Here is a 20,454-nt window from a genome sequence, read left to right as displayed (position 1 = left end):
ATGTATGAATAGCTCATTCTACAGGAACAACTATTTCAAAATTTGCGACGAAAGGGCAACGTTTAATATCACATTAATTAATACAAATTTTCTTGGTTTCGACATCAGTTTACCTTTGCAAATCATCGTGAAATCTAATACAGCTAAGAATAAAAGAATATACGATGGAGTCAAATAAATGTACACTTGGTGAAACTGATACCAAAATCAGGATATTTGTTTTTCTTGGAGTGGTCTGTAAAGGTACACATATCACCTGTCACATCAGTCTGCATGAATTCTAATCTTGGCACAACCAACGAGGGAATATGAGCAAGCTTACCAGTAGCTTCTCATGGGTGTGTTGTTCTTCCAGGGGCCTTCCTGGACTCTTCATCCATCAAATAGAAGTGGCGTTAACCACACAAGGTCACAGCGAATGACGTGGGCATGGAAAATGAAATGCTATCTGATATAAGCAAAGGTGGCCGACAGTTTCACCCGGTAGCAGGATGTACTAATGTAATAAAGTAGTAAATACCGTTTATTTTGAAGATACGGTTTAGGTATAAGTGATTCACAAACATCTTGCACTGCAACAAATTTAGTATAAATCATTTCATAATATGATAGATAAACAAACAGGTTTTCCTTTCAACGCCGTAACGACGGTTTACAAATATATGAAAGGTTATTTAATTGGCTGTTGAGACAATCAAAGTTAATTAGCTCACGCTTACCATTTCTTTTTCAACCGTCAAATGTTCTATTGTCATTTATATGGTTTGCCTAAACTTGAATATGAAGATTCATGGGTAAGTATGATCATTTTCCGGTGAGGCGTACACGCCTAGAAAACAACCTAACAATATTACAACCGCCGAAGCTTTTTCAACATCAAAGATAAGCACAAGGGCGTGCTTAAATATAAATGTTAGTCTAGAGCTGACGCATGCGAAGTAGGTTATGTTAGATAATTAAACAAGAAATCTAAGAAAGTGGTTTAGAGATATTATTATCAATGACAACATAGCATTATTCTTGTTCTGCCTATTAATGGAATATTGAAGACAAAATTAATAATAGTTTGTGTAACTGTGCAGCCATGAAACTCAAACACTTTAGTACCTTGCAGCTGTAACATTATAGTTTGGACACATAGGAATAAATGTTCGGAGGTACTCTTCAATGCTGGATATGATGGTCTCGCATGTGCCCTGGATGTGTAGTTCCGGACTGTTCATCTCGTTTAATCTGTGTTTATCTTGGTAGATCCTCAGCCATGCGAGATCACATGTGCAGCTGATTTGATTTGTTGGAAGGATAATGTCCCGAAGGCCGTGAGTGTTTTGGATTGCTATTGGTATTTCTGTCAGGTGGGTGTTTTGCAGATTCAGATGAATCAAATTGTGCATCTCGTTAAAAGCGTCTGGAGAAATATAATTAAGTGGATTTTCGGATACAGTCAGATTCGTGATCAGGCTCATGTTTGTGAAATCGTTCCGCTCAAAACTGTGTATGCTGTTTTTCGAGAGGTCCAGTATGCGAAGATTCCTCAAACGGGAAATGGCACCGGGTACTCGATTTAGGTTGCAGTTCCTCAAGCTGAGGTCTGCCACATTGCTAGAAGTAATTACTTCAATAGAATTATCGCCGATGACATCGAGTCTATTTCCCTCCAGACTGAGTTTGCTAACTCCTCCCAGATAACTCAGGATATTGGGAAACACAGTGAGGTTGTCATTCTTGAGTGTGAGATCTTTTAAGTGTCTCAAGATTATCGATGAGAATGAGGGAACTACAATACCGGCGTCTCCTATGAAATGGTTGTGATCAAAGTTTAGTTTCTCAAGGTAAATGAGTCTGGATAAAGCGACAGGGATAGCAATTAGTTTTGTATTTTCGATGCGAAGGTTCAGCAAGGTTCCTTCAAAGCCATGGAAAGCTTCAGGAGGAAGAGTCTTAAAAGATCCATGTAAAACGTTAAGAGTCTTCAACGTGACAAGATGACGAAGCGTATGCGGCCATTGATAAAGAGCGTCATGTCCGAAACTAAATTCATACAGAGTATCACCGATTCTCCGTAGAACATCCTCTCCCTCTTCGCTGTCAAAAGCACTCTGGTTGATGGGATTGAGAGATATGTCAAGGCTTCGAATCCTATTCAGTGTCCCTATCGCTGTAGGAATGTGAGATAGGGCATTGACACTCAGGTTGATCGCATTTACAAGATCCTCAACTCCATGAAAGGCTCCGTGATGAACTAAGTTGATTCTATTGTTATTCAGTAGAATATTTGATACCTTAATGCCAAAGAATGAGTTATTTCGGATATTAGTAAGAAACGAATTATAAAGACGAATTGTTTCGATGTACCTGTCTGAAGGCTGCAACGCTGGGACACCAATGAGATGCTTATTAGAGCAATCTAGTATGTCGAATGTGCATGCGCAATGAAGTGAATTAGGACAGATATTGGCAGCTAACGCAACGATCAAACATTGGTAAACTATGAGTCCAGTAAAGATGTCCATCTGAAAAGAAGAAAAAAAAAACAGAAAAGACTTTGAAGATATAGGCAATGATCAATTCTTCAGCGCAGCCAATTCAATGTTTCTTCACCAAACTTATTTTTATGTACAAATTTAATCAACTGCATGAAGAGTAATTGTTTATGATGAAGTGCACAATTCCTATCTAATTCTCAAGAAGTCAAACCAGAATCATGGAAGTAGAAGACCCTTGAGTGCCATTTCACCATCTACTCCAAGCACGATTCTGGTAATGTTTATACAACAGTAGAGATAGACAGTTAGTGTTCGTGTGTGTGTGTGTGTGTGTGTGTGTGTGTGTGTGTGTGTACTAACTAGTGTACATGGTTGTAGGTTGTCATGCTCATTTTTATAAATAACATATCACATCGCTAACTTTTGTCCGTAAGTGTAAGCTATATTGTAATGATACTATTTCTAAGCAGGTTTCATTGAATTTGAGGCAAGTCAATTGGAACTTCAATAGCCTAATTGATTTCTGAGAGGTTGACTGCTACATTTGAACTAAATAATCATGACCTAATGTACGAGTTTAATGGGAATTTCCATTTATGTGACAGTAGTTTAAAAAATGGTTATTGCTACATATATCTGGTGGGTAGATTTATAAAGGTTTTTATATCACAACTGTAACAACATCAGACAGCTCATCTCAAATAGTTCAATAATGGCGTCCATAGTGACGATAAAAACTATCTTGATGAGCAAAAGTTAGAAACATTGGAAAATTCTGATCAAACAGAAGCTGAGTATAATTATTAACCACTCATGTCGAAAGGTTCTATATCACCCTTTGGTGATTCTGCCAAGTCTATCCCTATTTAACTATTTAGAGACCGACGCTTCTTAGATTTCTATTTAATAATTTAGAGACAAACGCTACTCAGAGATTTTGTATTAGGTACCTTGCCATTATCTGAAAAGTAATTCTCTAATGAAAGTGTACTTATTCAGAGAGTATGGTGCAGTTTTATTAATATTACTCTATGTTGTTTCAATTTGCAACAGACTTAGTCTCAGGGCCCGTGTTTGTAATAGTGGTGATTTCTGTATCCCCTGCGGGGTTCTTTATTTTTAGACAATGACCTATATGTTGATAAGGTTGTGGTTAATGCATTAATCAACGGCAAGCCTTGTTTTTTGGATCCGAAAGTTGATTTTAAAGATTAAAATCTACGATATATGATCTGCTTGTGCAGCTGCTATTTACACACACACACACACACACACACACACACACACATATATATATATATATATATATATATATATATATATATATATATATATATATATATATATATATATATATATATATATATATATATATAAGTCTATCCCTATTTAACTATTTAGAGACCGACGCTTCTTAGATTTCTATTTAATAATTTAGAGACAAACGCTACTCAGAGATTTTGTATTAGGTACCTTGCCATTATCTGAAAAGTAATTCTCTAATGAAAGTGTACTTATTCAGAGAGTATGGTGCAGTTTTATTAATATTACTCTATGTTGTTTCAATTTGCAACAGACTTAGTCTCAGGGCCCGTGTTTGTAATAGTGGTGATTTCTGTATCCCCTGCGGGGTTCTTTATTTTTAGACAATGACCTATATGTTGATAAGGTTGTGGTTAATGCATTAATCAACGGCAAGCCTTGTTTTTTGGATCCGAAAGTTGATTTTAAAGATTAAAATCTACGATATATGATCTGCTTGTGCAGCTGCTATTTACACACACACACACACACACACACATATATATATATATATATATATATATATATATATATATATATATATATATATATATATATATATATGACAAAACGAGAAGATGCGTATCATGAAATCGTTTTTTTAACTTACTTTGTTATTGTCGGATTTTCGCTGAGGTCACCTTTGCTCCAGATCTTGATCAATCATGAGTATTTGATCAAAGTGAATCTCATTTTACTCTCGCTATACTAATCAGGGGAAAAGGAAAATCACTCATTGTCGAACAGGAACATGATAATGAGATATCATGTTTGTTTCAGATGATTCTAGTGAAACTTAAGCAGCACTAATTTGTTGTTTTGTTTTTTTTTTTGAGAAGAATGTTGTATTTTTGAGCAAATGGATAACAATGAATGTACTCGGTGGTGAGGGGTGGTCCGTGAACTATCAAATTGTTGTTCGTAAGTCATATCGACAAAATATTCTTAGTCTCGTCCATGAAACGAACTAAGCTGGTCATTTATGTGTCAGTAAGACTTATCTCCAGATCTTGAATCATTTATATTGGTTTAAAATTAAATGTGTTATTTCTAAATACTGAAGATTTTTGTCGCTCTTGCCAGACGATAGGAAACCCAGTACGAAGATATGTAAGGCTCCTCTGCAACCTATTCCTGCAGTTTACGAACCAATTAGCAGAATAAAGATAGACTGCCTGTCCCTTATCTAAGACAAACACCGTAGTTAAAACTTTAAGGTTGTTGTATTTTTTACATTTGTCTACCCTCCCAAATCTCTCTGATATGATCAAGTGTCAAATTGTATGGAATGTTCCAACAAATAATGCATGAATTATGCTTTCAACATTTTAAATATTCTGCATGTGTCCCTGAAAGTCAATCGATCTGGATAGATTTACTTTAACGTTGAAGACTTTGATTTGGTCATATTGATTTGATAGAGGAACAGTTGGGATGAGAGTGATCATTAGCTGTGTGTTTGCTGTTAGGAGACCAGTCCAAGAATTGTTAGATGTGAGTCCTTTTGAATTAGTGTTTGGACATACTGTCCGTGAAAAATTAAATTATTAAAACAAAAATAACCCCATTAAGTGATGCAGCCCTTATACAATTGAAAAGAAAGTACGTGACTTCAATTATAGCATTAACACTTTTGGAAAGAGGAGACAGAAACAAGTTTGCCATATAGATATGTCCAAGGAGTATATTGTTAGAAATATCATTGTTACATCATTCAGTCAATTTAGTTATACCTGACTCACACAATGTTTATGCAAACGACGACAATGCCATCTGAATGCAGTAACTTTGGTGTAACCAGCCTTTGGAATTCAGAAATATTGAACAATCTAGACCTGAAACTTTCACATCTACAGTCACAAGAAAAAAGTGAACTGAAATAAATATTATTTAGAGATCAGCACCTATTTACAGGTGTTCCTAAAGAACAAATATCATCTACCATTAAGTTATAATTATAGATCCCACACAAGTGAAACAGCATCCTCACAGGATGGCCCCTCGCAAGCTAGAATGTTCGACACAAGATATTCAATATTTGCTGGACAATGATTTAAATGAGGTATATAAAAGTAATTGGAATTCGCCATGTAGTCTTATGCTGAAACTAGATAATACTTTCCTAACGTATAATGACCATATAACATACAACAGTTGAAATAAAAATATTAATTTTTATGCCAAGAATCGATGGTTGCATTTAGGAAATTGGAAATACAAAATATGACATGCAATTTATCTTTCGAAACGATTCTGGCAAATTCTAGTCACGGAAAGGGCAAAATAATTTGATCGCTTATTTGATGCAAACATTTTCAATTATTATTGGTAAAAGTGAGCTTAGCCGTGCCTGTGATATGTTTTTATTGTGGAAGATGGTCATGTTTAAACTGTAGAACTTAAGGTCAAGTTTGTTTCTGAATTCCCAGTGCCTGTCAGTGAAATGCAATTGATTCAAATTTTTGGTATTACTGGACTAATATTTCTCTATTGTTTCCATATTTTCTGAAGCTCTGACCAAGACGTTGAGTTATAAAAAGCAATTTACATTGGTCTGGCAAATGTCAGGAGGCTTTGGTAATTTAAAGATCATACTTAGAAGTGCACCGGTTCATTCACCTCCTGATTTCAGTCAATCATTTAAGATGTATGTTGATGCAAATAATATAGCCGTTGGCAAAGAAGTGATTCAAAAAGAAAAATGCTGTGGATCATCCAGTGTGTTGTTGTTTAAAAGAGCAAACAAGTTGTCACGGAATTGTATAAATCCTTTTATTTATTAAATACGTGTACTCGGGATTCGTTTTTGTGTGCAACGATACCCGAGGGTGATTTATGTATATTGTAAATGATTTCGAAATAGTGAGTTCGGTTCATCCTATGCCGTACGTGCGAAGTGCTTTCGATTGGAAGAACCAAATACTTCCAGCGCACAGACGATGTATTGCGGCATAATCTGTGTATAAATGCCTCACCGTAAGACTAAATATTTACATTGTTCGTGAGCGGTCTACGTTAAGGACTTGCTCATCTTCATCTGTAGCGGTATGTGAGTTATTAATTTCTTGTGTATAGGTTATAACTATTGTAATAAAACGTTTATTTTTTCGTATATTTTCTATGTAGCTTCGGCTTACGTAGTGTCATGCAAATACTTTCTGTTCTTGTTTGTGGCTTAGCAAGAGATTTATATTAGCAATATACAAAGTTGTATTTTTATGAAACGCTTATTATCGTAGGATTTTTGTCGGGCACGGTTAGGTTCACTTCTGAACTTATGAATTATTTTGTAATTATTGTGCCGATAATGTAATCTGTGCAGCTTACCGTATATAACGTCATTACGTTTTATCGTGTATGCCCGTGTCATGCATAGTACACGGTGTTAGATGTATTTTCAGCTGATCGGAGTCTCAGCTGTAGAGCTGATTGAATTGACCAGAGTAACCAGAGTGATTAGAGCGATCTGAGTTATCAGAGTGATCGGAGTCGACGTGGTACCAGCTGCAGAGCTAGCCCTAGAATTTTAACATAGCAGCTGTGAAGCTGAACCATAGCAGCCATAGAGCTGAATAAACAGTGTTGCTGGTCGAGTAGCAGATGATCGGGCGTTGCTGACCGAGACTGGTAGGCACTGAGTGCTTCGTTGACCAATCTGGAATACTGACTGATTGATTGACCATTGTGACTGGAAGCCATGTGTGCTGGTGACGGAGTGTGTCACTCCATACATTTAATCTTTTAGCCGTGGGCTAATCTTTGGGGTTTGCAATACCCAGTGTGTTTTTGAGACTGTAAATATATTTCGTACATCTCTTCCTATGTTTTCATCATTTTTCACTATTTTAGTGAATACGTTTTTACTATTTGAGGAAAATACCACAGTTTTACTATTTGTGTAAAACACATCATTCTTTCGTTGTGAAAATCAATGTGAATCATTCATCCCTTGTACTCTGTAAGGATATTTATTTGTATTTTCATTATTTAGTTTGTGCGGATTATGTAAATTGATCCAATATTTGGATATTATACTCACGTATTGCTCATAATTCTTTTCTCATTCAAGTCATTCGTCATTAAACATTGTATATGTATCACGATCAAAAGTGTTCTGTTTTACATCCAATATCCCACCCGGTTATCTTGTTACATAAGTACCAGATAAATTATTACAGAAACGAGAAGGAATGATTGGCTTTGATATTGACATATATATATATATATATATATATATATATATATATATATATATATATATATATATATATATATATATATATATATATATATATATATATATTGTGTGTGTGTGTTTAATTTTTGTCCATAATTGTAAAGTGTAAATTATATTTGGAAACAATATAACAGCTAACTATTGTCTATGATTATTGATTGTAAATCAAGATAATTACTACTTTTAGACATGGCCTTTTGACCTTACAAAGTTCTAGAAGACGTATCTGCTTTTAGTCTGGCTTGTAGCTAGAATCGAGCTTGTTTGCGAATTTGATGAGCTATGACCTACATCCTGGTCATCCTGCTGTGTCTTTGTCATTAAATAAAGGTGGTCATCAACAAAATTATTTATTCTCATCTGAATATCAGTCTTGATGAAATCAATGTTAGATGTGTTCCGTTATAATTTTAGAGGACTTATTTATTCGAATTCTTAATTGTAATTGCAAATTCTTCATTGACCTTGAGACTTAATTACATTGATGGGATTATCATAAATTTATTCAAGGGCTATATTATTATATTCGTATTGTTCTCGTTAATCAAAGCCAACCCTAATTCGCCCAGACATTAACCGACATAGCATTGCTATGCACGTATGTAAAATAGTCTAATGTAAAGGACGCTGACGTCAGTCACTGAGACTGTACTCAAGATGTTTATTACGTCACATTGTCGAACTTTTCTACAGTTGTAGATAGACCTTTGACAAAGCCACACTTAGCGTACGTGTTTCTTAGTCTAGCAATAATGTGGCAAATTTAGACTGAAAATCAAGCGAGAGTTAACTTGATTATGTCATACATATTGGGAGAGATACCGTTCCTCCAAGTATGCAGACGACACGCATGGCTTTATGTTAAAAATAAACTTTGGTTGACATTTATATAAATTAACACTTGTCCATGTTTATATCGAATCGTGAGTTAGGACATGTATCTCGAACGTAAGATAAAAGCAAAGGCAAATAAGTGTGAAATCGAGAGTAAGACGAAATTGCAATGAAACTCTATGTCCTCGAACAGCATGTCGTATTGCACGGATAATGTCACGAAATGCACGTGCTCATCATTTCCCTAAGTTAGCACTCTTTGATGTAGTCATGTATATATTGCTGTTCAATATATTCATTCTGACTATGTTGAGATAGTTTTATACATGGCTCGATTTTTCCATAATTTACGAACAATATAATTCTGTTCCATTGTGATTAGATATATCGTGAAAATTAAGAAATATTTCAGAGTATTATTCTGTGATTATTTATTTGTCTTTTCCCATGCGTAAGGAGATGTTTGTGTTTGTTGGTATTAGGTTCAAGTCTATTTTACGTTTTCTTTTAGCGGTGAGTTTCCACAGTGTTTGCGTACAATATTGAATCACGTGATGTATCAAACTAATGTTATCAAATTCAGTTAGTTTATACTTATCACTAAAACTGTTATTTGTATTATCTTGAAACTCAGACCCCAACTAATTTCTCCACACGTTCCTAAGGACAATAGAAATTTGATAGCAACAAAAGTAACTTCAAGAAAAGCAAAGTAATATACATAGATAACGACCAAGAGGCTTACCTTGGCGCCTGAAACTTTGAAGAAGACACATACTCTTATGCCAGCGCTATGGACCTTATCGTTACATATTAAGGTGAACTTACTTCCCTGGAATGTTTAAAATACACACAAGATAGAATCATGGGATGGTCTCTGTCATATTCAGCCATTTTCCTGCCAATCTGTTTTCAAACCATTAAAAATAATATCGTTTATTTTTAAAATGTCATTGAGTTATGGGTTTTCACTATTTACGTAACTGTTTATACAATATTGCTCTTGTTTTATCACTTTGTTGGTTTTATTTAAGGCTACGTTTATTAGACAATCGATTAAAATAAGATAAAGTTATAGTCGCACAGACGGCGTTAAAGGGTTTGTGGACTGCGGCCTTTGGAATTCAAGGTATGTTGACATTTAGTTTCGTGTCAGATAGCGTGTTGAAAATATTCTTGATTCCTTACCTTTCCGTCGTTTTTTGTATAGAGCGAACTTAATAGAATTTGATGTGGGTGGTTTGCAGGATGGCTGAACAAATCATATAAAAAAATGGAAGAGTTGCGAAACAAAATCATTCGATCAAGTTTTGCCAAGGTTCGGATTTCAAAGGTTATGAACTGGATAGTGATCCTGCTCAAAGTAATCAGCCACATTCCTTGCATTACCATCCAACCGTCTCACATACGAGTACATAATGTTGGTTTCATTACCAATTGTATACGAGCCATGTTGGCCATGACCTACCTGAACATTTTATATCTGTTGCAAAGGGAATCAGAAGAGCATTTCACATGGACCGGTACGGCGAAACAAACTATGTTGCGACAAAGGCAGATAAAGGGAACAGTGTTTCCAGACCTATTTAACTTAAATGCATTTAACTTCCCTTACCTATCAATTCACAAACAATCTTTCCGAAGATAATAAAATTCGGGGTAAAACAGATTTCTTGCAAGGTCATTGTTTGTCCTATGACGATTATGGGTGTACTTCCGCTTTTCTTTACCTTGGATGTCATTGTGTTTTTTTATAGTTCATCTGATAAGTATGTCAAACTCCTTTTAACTTATACTTTATGCCCCCTTGCATGGATTTACAGATTGACCCCACGTTTAGACTTACACTCTGACAACTTGTACGGAATCGTTCCAGATTCCACGGATTTATCATAATTGTTGCATATGTGAATAGGAAAATCAAGGTGCAAATATGTGTGAATCTGTGTACTTTCCCAAGATAGAAAAGGAATGTCCAATTATAAAACTATTACATTTATCATTCAGTACTTTTTCCTTCTTGAAAAACGCGAGTTAATTTGAAATAGTCAATGCTAAGGGACAATTTTCGGAAACATACCGTATACATTATAGGTACATCAAATTAGTAGCATATATATGAGAACATGAGCACACCTTAAACAGTTTTCTAAAATTAATAGTACCATCTCGTGTAGGGGCACCAGAGACTTGGTATAGTTTATTACACAGATATCAGTCAAACATACAAAGAAATTGAACGTGGCATAAATAAAGGAAAACACTTTATGGAATGGATAACAGTACAATCTAACTATGCATTACACAACGTAAAAAACGATTTCCATACAGAACAAGGACTATACATACATCACGTAAATTACTAGCAGCGTTCAGACATTGATAGTCTTCAATCATATTAAAAATACAACAATGGATATAAATATATTTTGATACCAATTTATTTCTGTTGAAAATAGTCTTGGGCCGAGAGAGTAAACAAAAACATGGGAGATGACATTTTTGATTTTTGAAACAAATCATGGAAGAGATAGTGTAAATTGTATAATCTGACGGCGCAATACAGGATCTAAACCAAAACTTTTGGAACATTACACGCTGAAAGAAACCACAAACTATTGCTATAATTCAGCAAAAGTTATCTGACGGATAGATTCACGCCAATCATACATCAAAAGGCGTTGACACAGGTGAAGAGAGCAAGATCCAAATCAAGTGAAATGGGTGGATCAGTCTGTTCGAATGTTTGATAACTTATACTTTTGGAAGTACTAAATTCGAAATTGGAGAAAGAGTTAGAATTTCCAAAATTATAACAAAACGTCTAAACAAAACACCTTCCTAATTCTGCAAAGGAAATATACGGCATCATACAAGTAGTATTACTCTTGTATGTATGTATGTATGCATGTATGCATGCATGCATGCATGTATGTATGTATGTATGTATGTATGTATGCATGCATGCATGCATGCTTGTATGTAAGTACGTTAGGTACGTAGGTACGTGTGTGTACGTTTATGTGATGGTAAGGAGAAGTCTTGTTTCACAAAACAGTTTCATTGAATGAATCAGACACTCGTTCTTCATCAGCATTTGTTTACAATATGGCGTGCGATTATATATTAAACGTTTCAGTCTCATTTGGCTTGAAGGATTACGTTCATTCATTTGAATGCCAAAGCGCTGAGATCGAGAAGAATGTCTTTGTAGTTTATATTTATACAGATGTTTACCGACGTGTCTTATATTAGCAGCAGCGATTAACATAACATTCAATCTCGCCTTGAATAGCGGAAGTCTCAACCAATCACGGGAGACTCTGGTTGAACAAGCCTACAACCAATGCTGACCTCGCCGCAAGGGGAAAGGTTATACTTAAGACAGCAATTCAAAATTTGTAGCCGAAAGTCAGTTATGGTATTAGCAGTTATTCTAGATGACTTTATTTTCGTGGGTATCTAATCTTGCGGTTCGGCTGAAGAAAATGCATATCATTTGATATTTACTTTTGGTGTTAAAAAAACACAGAAAAATAAAGACAAAAACGAAAACAAAAACATACTTACTGTGCTACGATGTACACGTCTCAATAAAAGATTATAGCGAAATTCAATTCATTATGTTTGTTAAAATACAGGTTTAATTTCCAACGCAGCAATTAAGTTGATTAATGACTACTAATTGCTAACAAATATCGTTAATACAGAAACCGTAAACAAAGAAAAATTAGGGCTAGCAAGACTAATTCAACCGATGTGACCAACGTCAATTTTTTAGGGACGGGGTCTCTTTTTGTTTTGATGTTCTTAAATACCTATATCGTGTCCTAAATATATATGCTTGCTGCGAATCCTGGTACATGATTTTATCTAATGTGTATAATTCGTATTCATGACTGCAATACGTACGGAATGTCTTTATTTCGTTTTGTCTTCGTGATTGTTAAGATCATTCTGTTGCATAGGATGTCTAAGTAGATGCTTACATATATATTGACAATTATTATTAGTATTCTTCATGAGAAAACGTAAATGGTAAAAATGAGAAACTCAGTTTCTTAAATTTGGCCCTGTTACCTCTTATTCAGTCAGGCCACTTTACTGACCTTAATTAGGCTCCTGTTCATTCGTACCTATAAACGTATTTTGGGAAATCAATAGGAATGTTACTCTGTTTCGTACTTGCTCGTTCTTATTTATATTGCCTTTCCTTACGTTTGCCATTATTATTCATATTGTCTGTTCTTACAGTTGCAATTCTTATCCACGTTGTCTAAACTTAGAGATGCAATATTTATTAACATTATCTATTCTTGCAGTTACACTTCTTATTCATGTTGTTTATTCTGATAATTGCTATTCTTATTCACATTGTTCACAGTTGTAATTGTTATTCACATTTTCCAGTTGCCATTTTTATTCACATTGTTCACAGTTGCCATTCTTATTCACATTGTCCACAGTTGCCATTTTTATTCACATTGTCCACAGTTGCCATTCTTATTCACATTGTTCACAGTTGCCATTCTTATTCACATTGTTCACAGTTGCCATTCTTATTCACATTGTTCACAGTTGCCATTCATATTCACATTGTTCACAGTTGCCATTCTTATTCACATTGTCCACAGTTGCCATTCTTATTCACATTGTTCACAGTTGCCATTCTTATTCACATTGTTCACAGTTGCCATTCTTATTCACATTGTTCACAGTTGCCATTCTTATTCACATTGTCCACAGTTGCCATTTTTATTCACATTGTCCACAGTTGCCATTCTTATTCACATTGTTCACAGTTGCCATTCTTATTCACATTGTTCACAGTTGCCATTCTTATTCACATTGTCCATAGTTGCCATTTTTATTCACATTGTCCACAGTTGCCATTCTTATTCACATTGTTCACAGTTGCCATTCTTATTCACATTGTCCACAGTTGCAGTTCTTTTTCAAATGTTCTATCCTTACTGTTGCAATTCCTGCTAAAATTGTCCATCCTTACAGTTCAATACTTATTTCCCTTGTCCACAGTAGCAATTTTTATGCACATTGTCTACACTTAAAGTTGCAATTTCGTATTCACATTGTCTTTCCTACATTTACAATTCTTTTTACGTTGTCTATTCTTACCTTCGCATTTATTATTCATACTTTCCACAGTAGGAATTATTATGCACATTGTCTATACTTAAAGGTGCAATTCTTATTCACTTTGTCTGTCCTTACTAATGCAATTCCTACTAAAATTGATTATCCTTACTGTTCAATACTTATTCACCTTGTCCGATCTCACAGCTGCAAGATATAAACTAATTTTAACCTCAAATTTAATGAAACTGAATCTCGTTCGCTGCCACATACGTTAAGCTTTATATATAATCAGTTTTAGTGCCGGACTCTATCATTGAGAATTTTGTGTTACGACAGGAATTTCTTTAAAAAGCAATTATAATTACAATATCCTTTTTTCAGAGCAAAAAATATCCATCAAACAGCTTCAGCCCTCGCATAAGACATTAAAACGTTGATAATCTAATTTGTGCAAGGAAAATAAATTATACAAATGATCTACATCATCACTAGGATACATACCTTGGCGAATCAAATTTATCTAAAAGCTCTTTTTTGCAGTCCCAGCAATAAGGAGATATACGCTAATGGTTCAAAGTTATTAAAAGGCTTTACTTTCATCCCAATCGAAAGACAAACCAATGTGGCTGAAAGACCGGAGATTTGAGTGCTAACACACAAACGATAAGAAATGTTACATTTACTGAGTTTTGCAATAACTTACATGCTAAGGGTAAAAATGTAACGTATGTTGAGTGAGAAGTGATAAATGACATCAATGTTTGTAAGGTTGTATGAACGAACTTGACAAGCGTATTGAACAAATAAATACAAATTTGAATGATACGGCACTAAAATTTGCAACTGGTTTTATTGCTTTATGAATTTTTATTTATATCGAGTCAAAATATTTGGCGAAATAAAGCCATATTAGTTTCGAAATCTAGTTATGGTTATCAAACAACAAAGGCTCTTAAACTATACACACTCAAGCACACAAACACACACACAAACACACACACGACGTATCTGAAGCATATGGATTGAAAGTAGCCGTACGGTAAATACATAATGCGTAACAAGCAGGACACACCACAAGAAATTAAATACCTCAGTTTCGTACCTTATCATATTACATATACAGAGCACGGAATTAAAACGAACATATTTCTTGCTAAGAATACATACACAATAGCACATCTATTGTTTGAACCTATTATTATCTTAGTGTCGTGTGATAAGAAGGCAAAATGAGATACATTCTCTGTTCAGCCAAACACCTTGGGTAGAATGTTAATGCAAGAAATGGCCATATGACATAGAATAAATAAGCTGCCTATTTTTTTATAGATACAACAATTTCATTGTTTATAACACTTTGTGTTTTGTTGGTTCCGTTAGATAAAGGTCAGATTTAACAAGGTATAATTAATTAAAATTGACCAAGGTCAAGACCTGGATCTGCTAATCTAAAACATACTGATAAGGAAGCTACGAATTTGAAGGTGTCTGGGATGAATACAACTTGACATTCAGATACTGAGAGATCATTGCTAACTGTATCCTTGTGTTCGTCCTTGAAAGTGTAGTGTTGAGATCACATCTGCAAAAGCAGTCGATGTGACAGAAGGAGAAAATCGATGATTGTTTGAATTAAATGCACAACCAGGTAATGATTGGGAAAAAAATACAGTTGGTATATTTTGTTCTATGACAAGATCGATATGGAGCTAATCATCGACATAGTAGAAAACTCAGCTTTAACAAATATTCTTTGTTGTTCTATGATGAAGTTGATAGGCCTTTTGCTTGTATGCAAAATAATTTAGAAATAAATGATGACACGTTTTGCAATTCAATAATAGGACGAAGTTAGGTTCCTATATAACGCTTGTCAATCATGGTCTCCATGTATTTCAATTCGTAAACATTTTCGGTACTGTACTAATTACTTCTTCGATGAGAAGCAAAACCAGACACAAACATTACATAGCCGTATATTATATTGGAGTCTAGCAAATAAAGAATGACTTTGATATTTACATTTATTACTTGCCATAATTTTTATTTTACCATATATGCCTCATCAGCTTTCGGTATTTGTCTTTCTTATAACTGTACTAATTACACCACTTGTCCCTTCCTTTATTGTCACTTACATATCATGTTCAGTTAGTAATTTAAGTTTTGCGCTCAATTTCATCATGCTCATCGTGCTTGTAGTATTTCCGAAACATTCTGAATTTCTTCTACAATGTTAGATAAAATCAATTTAGTTTTTAACTTATTAGTCGTGTAGGTTACATAATGCTTCAGTTTTATGTGTGATGTTTACTTACAAAATTACTAATTCATCCCTTAGCATCTCGAAACAGAATGAGTCTCATTGTTCCGTTCAAGTTTTTAATTTTGTGGTCGAATTATTTATTCTTATTATTATTCACTGAAAATACTAAATGCTCATCAGTAATATTCTGGGAAAGAAACATTAATTTCGAATTTTAATAAAAAGGAAATTGTTGGACTATATTATTGTGACACATCAATGTAAAGGTAGTAAATCATCACACTCCAGGCCATTGGTATATTCCTACGTTGAAGACTACGGGCACATCCATACATTAAATATTTGAACTTATATGGAACACCACTCAGACTTAACTGGAACATAAAACGTTTAGGACTATTCAGAATTTGATTCACCCTACTGTAAATTCTTTTTAAATTTTCACTTTGTATTCTTGGGAATACATTATTTGTTGAATTTTATAAAACTTGTTGGTTTTCGCTTTTTCTGTTACTTAGATTAAAACCATCCGTAACAAATCCGCTTTATTAGTATTAATTCAAAAATGTGTGTTATGTGTTCGATATACACTGTCGTTGAGGAACTCGAGCATGTTGGCTTATTTTAGAAATGTATAAGTCTTATGTATATGTATATTTTTTGCAATTACTGTTACATGATTTTATGTAATTTTTGTAACTTTTATTCATGGTTGTAAATTGTTGAGAATATTTTTATTTAGATCTGCCTACGCGACATGAGTCTGTTTAGAGCGTAAAATTGCATAGGATCTATAAATAGATCCCGACATATGTGTTGACAATTATTAGTAGTAATCTTAATAATAAGACTTAATGGCACCTTTGCATTAATTTATCATTGACTGATGGGGCTTAGATTGCTCTAGGAGAGTTCGATAACTTTCCCGTAATTGGGCTAGGTCACATGATTTGGCGTTTTCGAGGTAAAATGAGTAATAAAATCCGTCACATGGGTGATGTATATTGTGAAATATAGTCGTAATAGTTGGTGTGTATATGGAGAGAACTAAGCAATCAGAATCATTCCGATTTTGAAGTTGTCCTTAACCCTTGCGTTTTTGTTTTAAGTCTCCAGAAGTGTTTTATGTTGTACTTGGATATTATTCGAGAGGAAAAAAAGAAAATATTTGATTGGACTGTTCGGTAAAAATAGACAGTGCTCATGCTTGGGATTATATTATTACTCTGGAACTGTTATGAATTATTCAGAGGAGTTATGGACGACGCCATCTTAATAACGTTGCGATTCTTGGCGGACAAGTACATTTTCTTACTTTAATAATAAATTATTTGTTGTGTTTTACAAAACTTGTTGATTTCGTTTCTTTCTTGGTTTTGCTATTACATAGTGTGTGCTCCTAAAGTGGTAAAAAGAAGGTTTCTCGTTACGTTGTCGCTCGCTTTCGAAAAGAATATTGTTCCTTGTACCCAACAAGAGGTGGCAATATTATTTTGTGGGGAAAATAGTGCAGGATATGCTTTGATACAGGTGTATACGATATATACATAATTCAGGACATGCAGCGACAGTGTGTACATTGCTACGTATGTACACGGTAAAGACACTGAGGGCATTAAGACCCCGTGTGCATGTTGCTGATATAAAAATTCGGAGAAAGACACTCCTGGCGTCTGGATTTACTTCTATATTTAGTGATACTTGTAATAGTTGCAAAGATAACATCTGGGTCATGGGAATAAAAATTGCCTGTCTAAGTGTAAGCACTTCATATTAAACCTTGCATACAGTTGAACATTTACAAACTATTTATTAAACAGTTTTCTTGGTCAAGTTTTCTTTATAAATCTTTAATGTTGCGGTTCTTTTCTTTTTTCTTTACATGTGAAAAATGATAATTGTTGATTTGTCACGTTATGACAGTTTGTGTTATAGAAAATACTTTATGACAGGCTGTGTTATAGAAAATAGATTTCTTTGTTATGACATGTTGTGTTATAGAAAATTGATTTCTTTATTTCAAATTGTCCGTTTTCTATGTAGGTATTACTTGATTACTTTTCTAATTATATTTACCATATATGGTTATGGGCTTCATGAACACACCATTACACACTAAATTATTACGTTGTCATGGATACCATAATTCATATCTTCTCATGCCGTGTAGTATGATGCGCAGTCTTGCATATTTCGCCTATTTACTGGTTGGTAGTCCGAACATGAAAAATGTCAAACTGTTCAGAACAACTTTAACACCTTGATATATTTAGGTACATTACATGTGCAAAGATCGCATTAGTATATGTCATTTTACAATACTGTTGCTGTTTTGTTTCTTTTATCAATGTTTTGGCGACATTTTGTAAAATAGGTCTAAAATGTTTAGTGAAAGGTTAACACCAGTATTGAACAGAATACTATAATTTTGTAGATAATACCTAATTTAGCAGAAGGTGCTTAACGGATACGTCAGTTTACTATGATACAAAGAAAATGGTGATTTATGTATGCCTACATGAACACCAAGCGTACTTACCTTCGCACACGTACCTGCCGATCTACTAAAGGGTCAGTTTCATCCCTTGAATACGATAGAGAGAGTGGCATAGAGGGGGCGTAAACGAGTAGCGGCCCTTGAATACGATAGATAACGTGGGCGAGAGGGGACGGAGTCAATCTCTCCCAACTCACACAACCTTTCTGCTGATAAAATATTGCTGGGTTTAACAACATAGTATGTACGCTGTACGCTGTGTCGTTAACGTGTGTGTGTGTGTGTGATTTGGATTTTTAACGTAGCTTTATCAATTTTCAGTCATATTGCTACGATGTCTGCAATGTGATAGTTTACAGTGATCTATAGCACTGGGGCATCATGCCGAAGACATGTAGCATGATGTCCCACCCAGTCACATTATCCTGACATTAGGCCGACCAGTCCTTACACTAACCTCTTAAAACTGAGCGCCAAGCGAGGCAGCTGTTAGTACCATTTTTGTAAGTCTTTGGTATGACTCGGCCGGGGATCGAACCCCCGACCTCCCGTATTCGAGGCGGACGCTCTAACCACTAGGCTACCGGAGCGGTGTGTCGTTAACGTACCACGTGATGTAAAAAATTACATTAAAAGGTAACGAGGCTTGCCGAGGACCATTTTCATGAAACATTTATACAACGAGTGGTATATCAAAGATACGGCGTACATACTATACATATATGTTATTTTTATAACATAGAAATACACATGCTTGGATTTCCAGCGCAGATAAGATTGACTACAAGCAACCTTGATTTGACGGAATGAATGAACTCTGCACAGCCATGACCAGTATGTCCGCTAAAAATTGTAGTTCTTTACCTTTTGCGAGTAATCGCAATCTTGCAAATTAATAAGTTGTTTCTTTTATTTTATGAACTTCTATTTTAACTTATATTGATTAAATAAATATATTCCACGCTGATGATTTAAACATGAAAGATGGTTTAAATAAAATAAGTATGAAGAATGTAGAGCGCTACAAAAACAGCGTGGTGAAATACTCAAACATTGAACACAAAGCCCTTCACATTCCGACAAACATATTGAAACTAGATAAAATACAAACTAAGCAAAATGATTAACCATCAAGAGTTAATTCAAACATTTAAATGTATTTACAGTTGATATAGGTCATTTTTACGTTCTAATTATCATAGCTACCGATCATACAATTGTTTCTGTCCTCCTTTTCTCACTTTCCCCTTTCCGCTGGTCCGTGTGGCTACATTTGTGCAATATTCATAGGTCCTGAGATTTCGTCGCACGACAGGCAAACATCCGTCACGCTCGTTTTCTCGCGTATTTATGCCGGTATATTTCGGCAATGGTCCTGAGAGAGAGAGAGAGAGAGAGAGAGAGAGAGAGAGAGAGAGAGAGAGAGACTAATGATGGCAGGTTTGGTAGACCTACCATAAAGGCATGTATTCATTGCACATTTCTGTTTCTTTATTGATCGATCCGTATTAAAAATTAAGGGGACATAGGATCTTCTCAGAGTCTTTTATTGTCAGATACTGTGATTTTCTCTGAGAAGTCTTCTTCTAATAAGAGTGTTCTTATTCAGGGAGTAGAGTGCGGCTTTGTTAATGTTCCTCTTAAATTGTGTAAATGTGTCATCAGACTTAGTCTCAGGACCCGTGACAGTTGGAACAGTCTCTGTTTTACCCGTTGAGGGCATTCATTTATTACT

The 20,454-nt window shown here is 34.8% G+C and overlaps 1 protein-coding gene across 2 annotated transcripts; it reads right to left on the bottom strand.

Moving 5' to 3' along the window:
* Positions 1-505: 505 nt before the first annotated feature.
* Positions 506-18,903, bottom strand: LOC149798706 (uncharacterized). Of its 2 annotated transcripts, none has more exons than XM_089957571.1 (2): positions 18,762-18,903; positions 506-2,513 (listed from the first exon to the last, which is right to left on the bottom strand). In XM_089957571.1, the coding sequence occupies exon 2, from the start codon at positions 2,511-2,513 to the stop codon at positions 1,101-1,103; it is 1,413 nt and encodes a 470-aa protein (XP_089813697.1). In that variant the 5' UTR covers positions 18,762-18,903; the 3' UTR covers positions 506-1,100. The 2 variants fall into 2 exon arrangements, with proteins under 2 accessions (XP_089813697.1, XP_089813696.1); XM_089957570.1 differs by lacking the exon at positions 18,762-18,903 and adding an exon at positions 9,605-9,758.
* Positions 18,904-20,454: the final 1,551 nt, after the last annotated feature.

Source organism: Sinohyriopsis cumingii, chromosome 5 (genome assembly GCF_028554795.1).
Source record: "Sinohyriopsis cumingii isolate HCF-2022 chromosome 5, ASM2855479v2, whole genome shotgun sequence".
Classification (NCBI taxonomy): domain Eukaryota; kingdom Metazoa; phylum Mollusca; class Bivalvia; order Unionida; family Unionidae; genus Sinohyriopsis; species Sinohyriopsis cumingii.
The sequence above is the reverse complement of the archived record's forward strand: the minus strand, read 5'-3'. Positions and strand labels throughout refer to the sequence as shown.

What these genes read in the sequence shown, in the direction of transcription:
- LOC149798706 (XM_089957571.1), bottom strand. Translation starts at nt 2,513, where the DNA reads ATGGACATCTTTACTGGACTCATAGTTTACCAATGTTTGATCGTTGCG.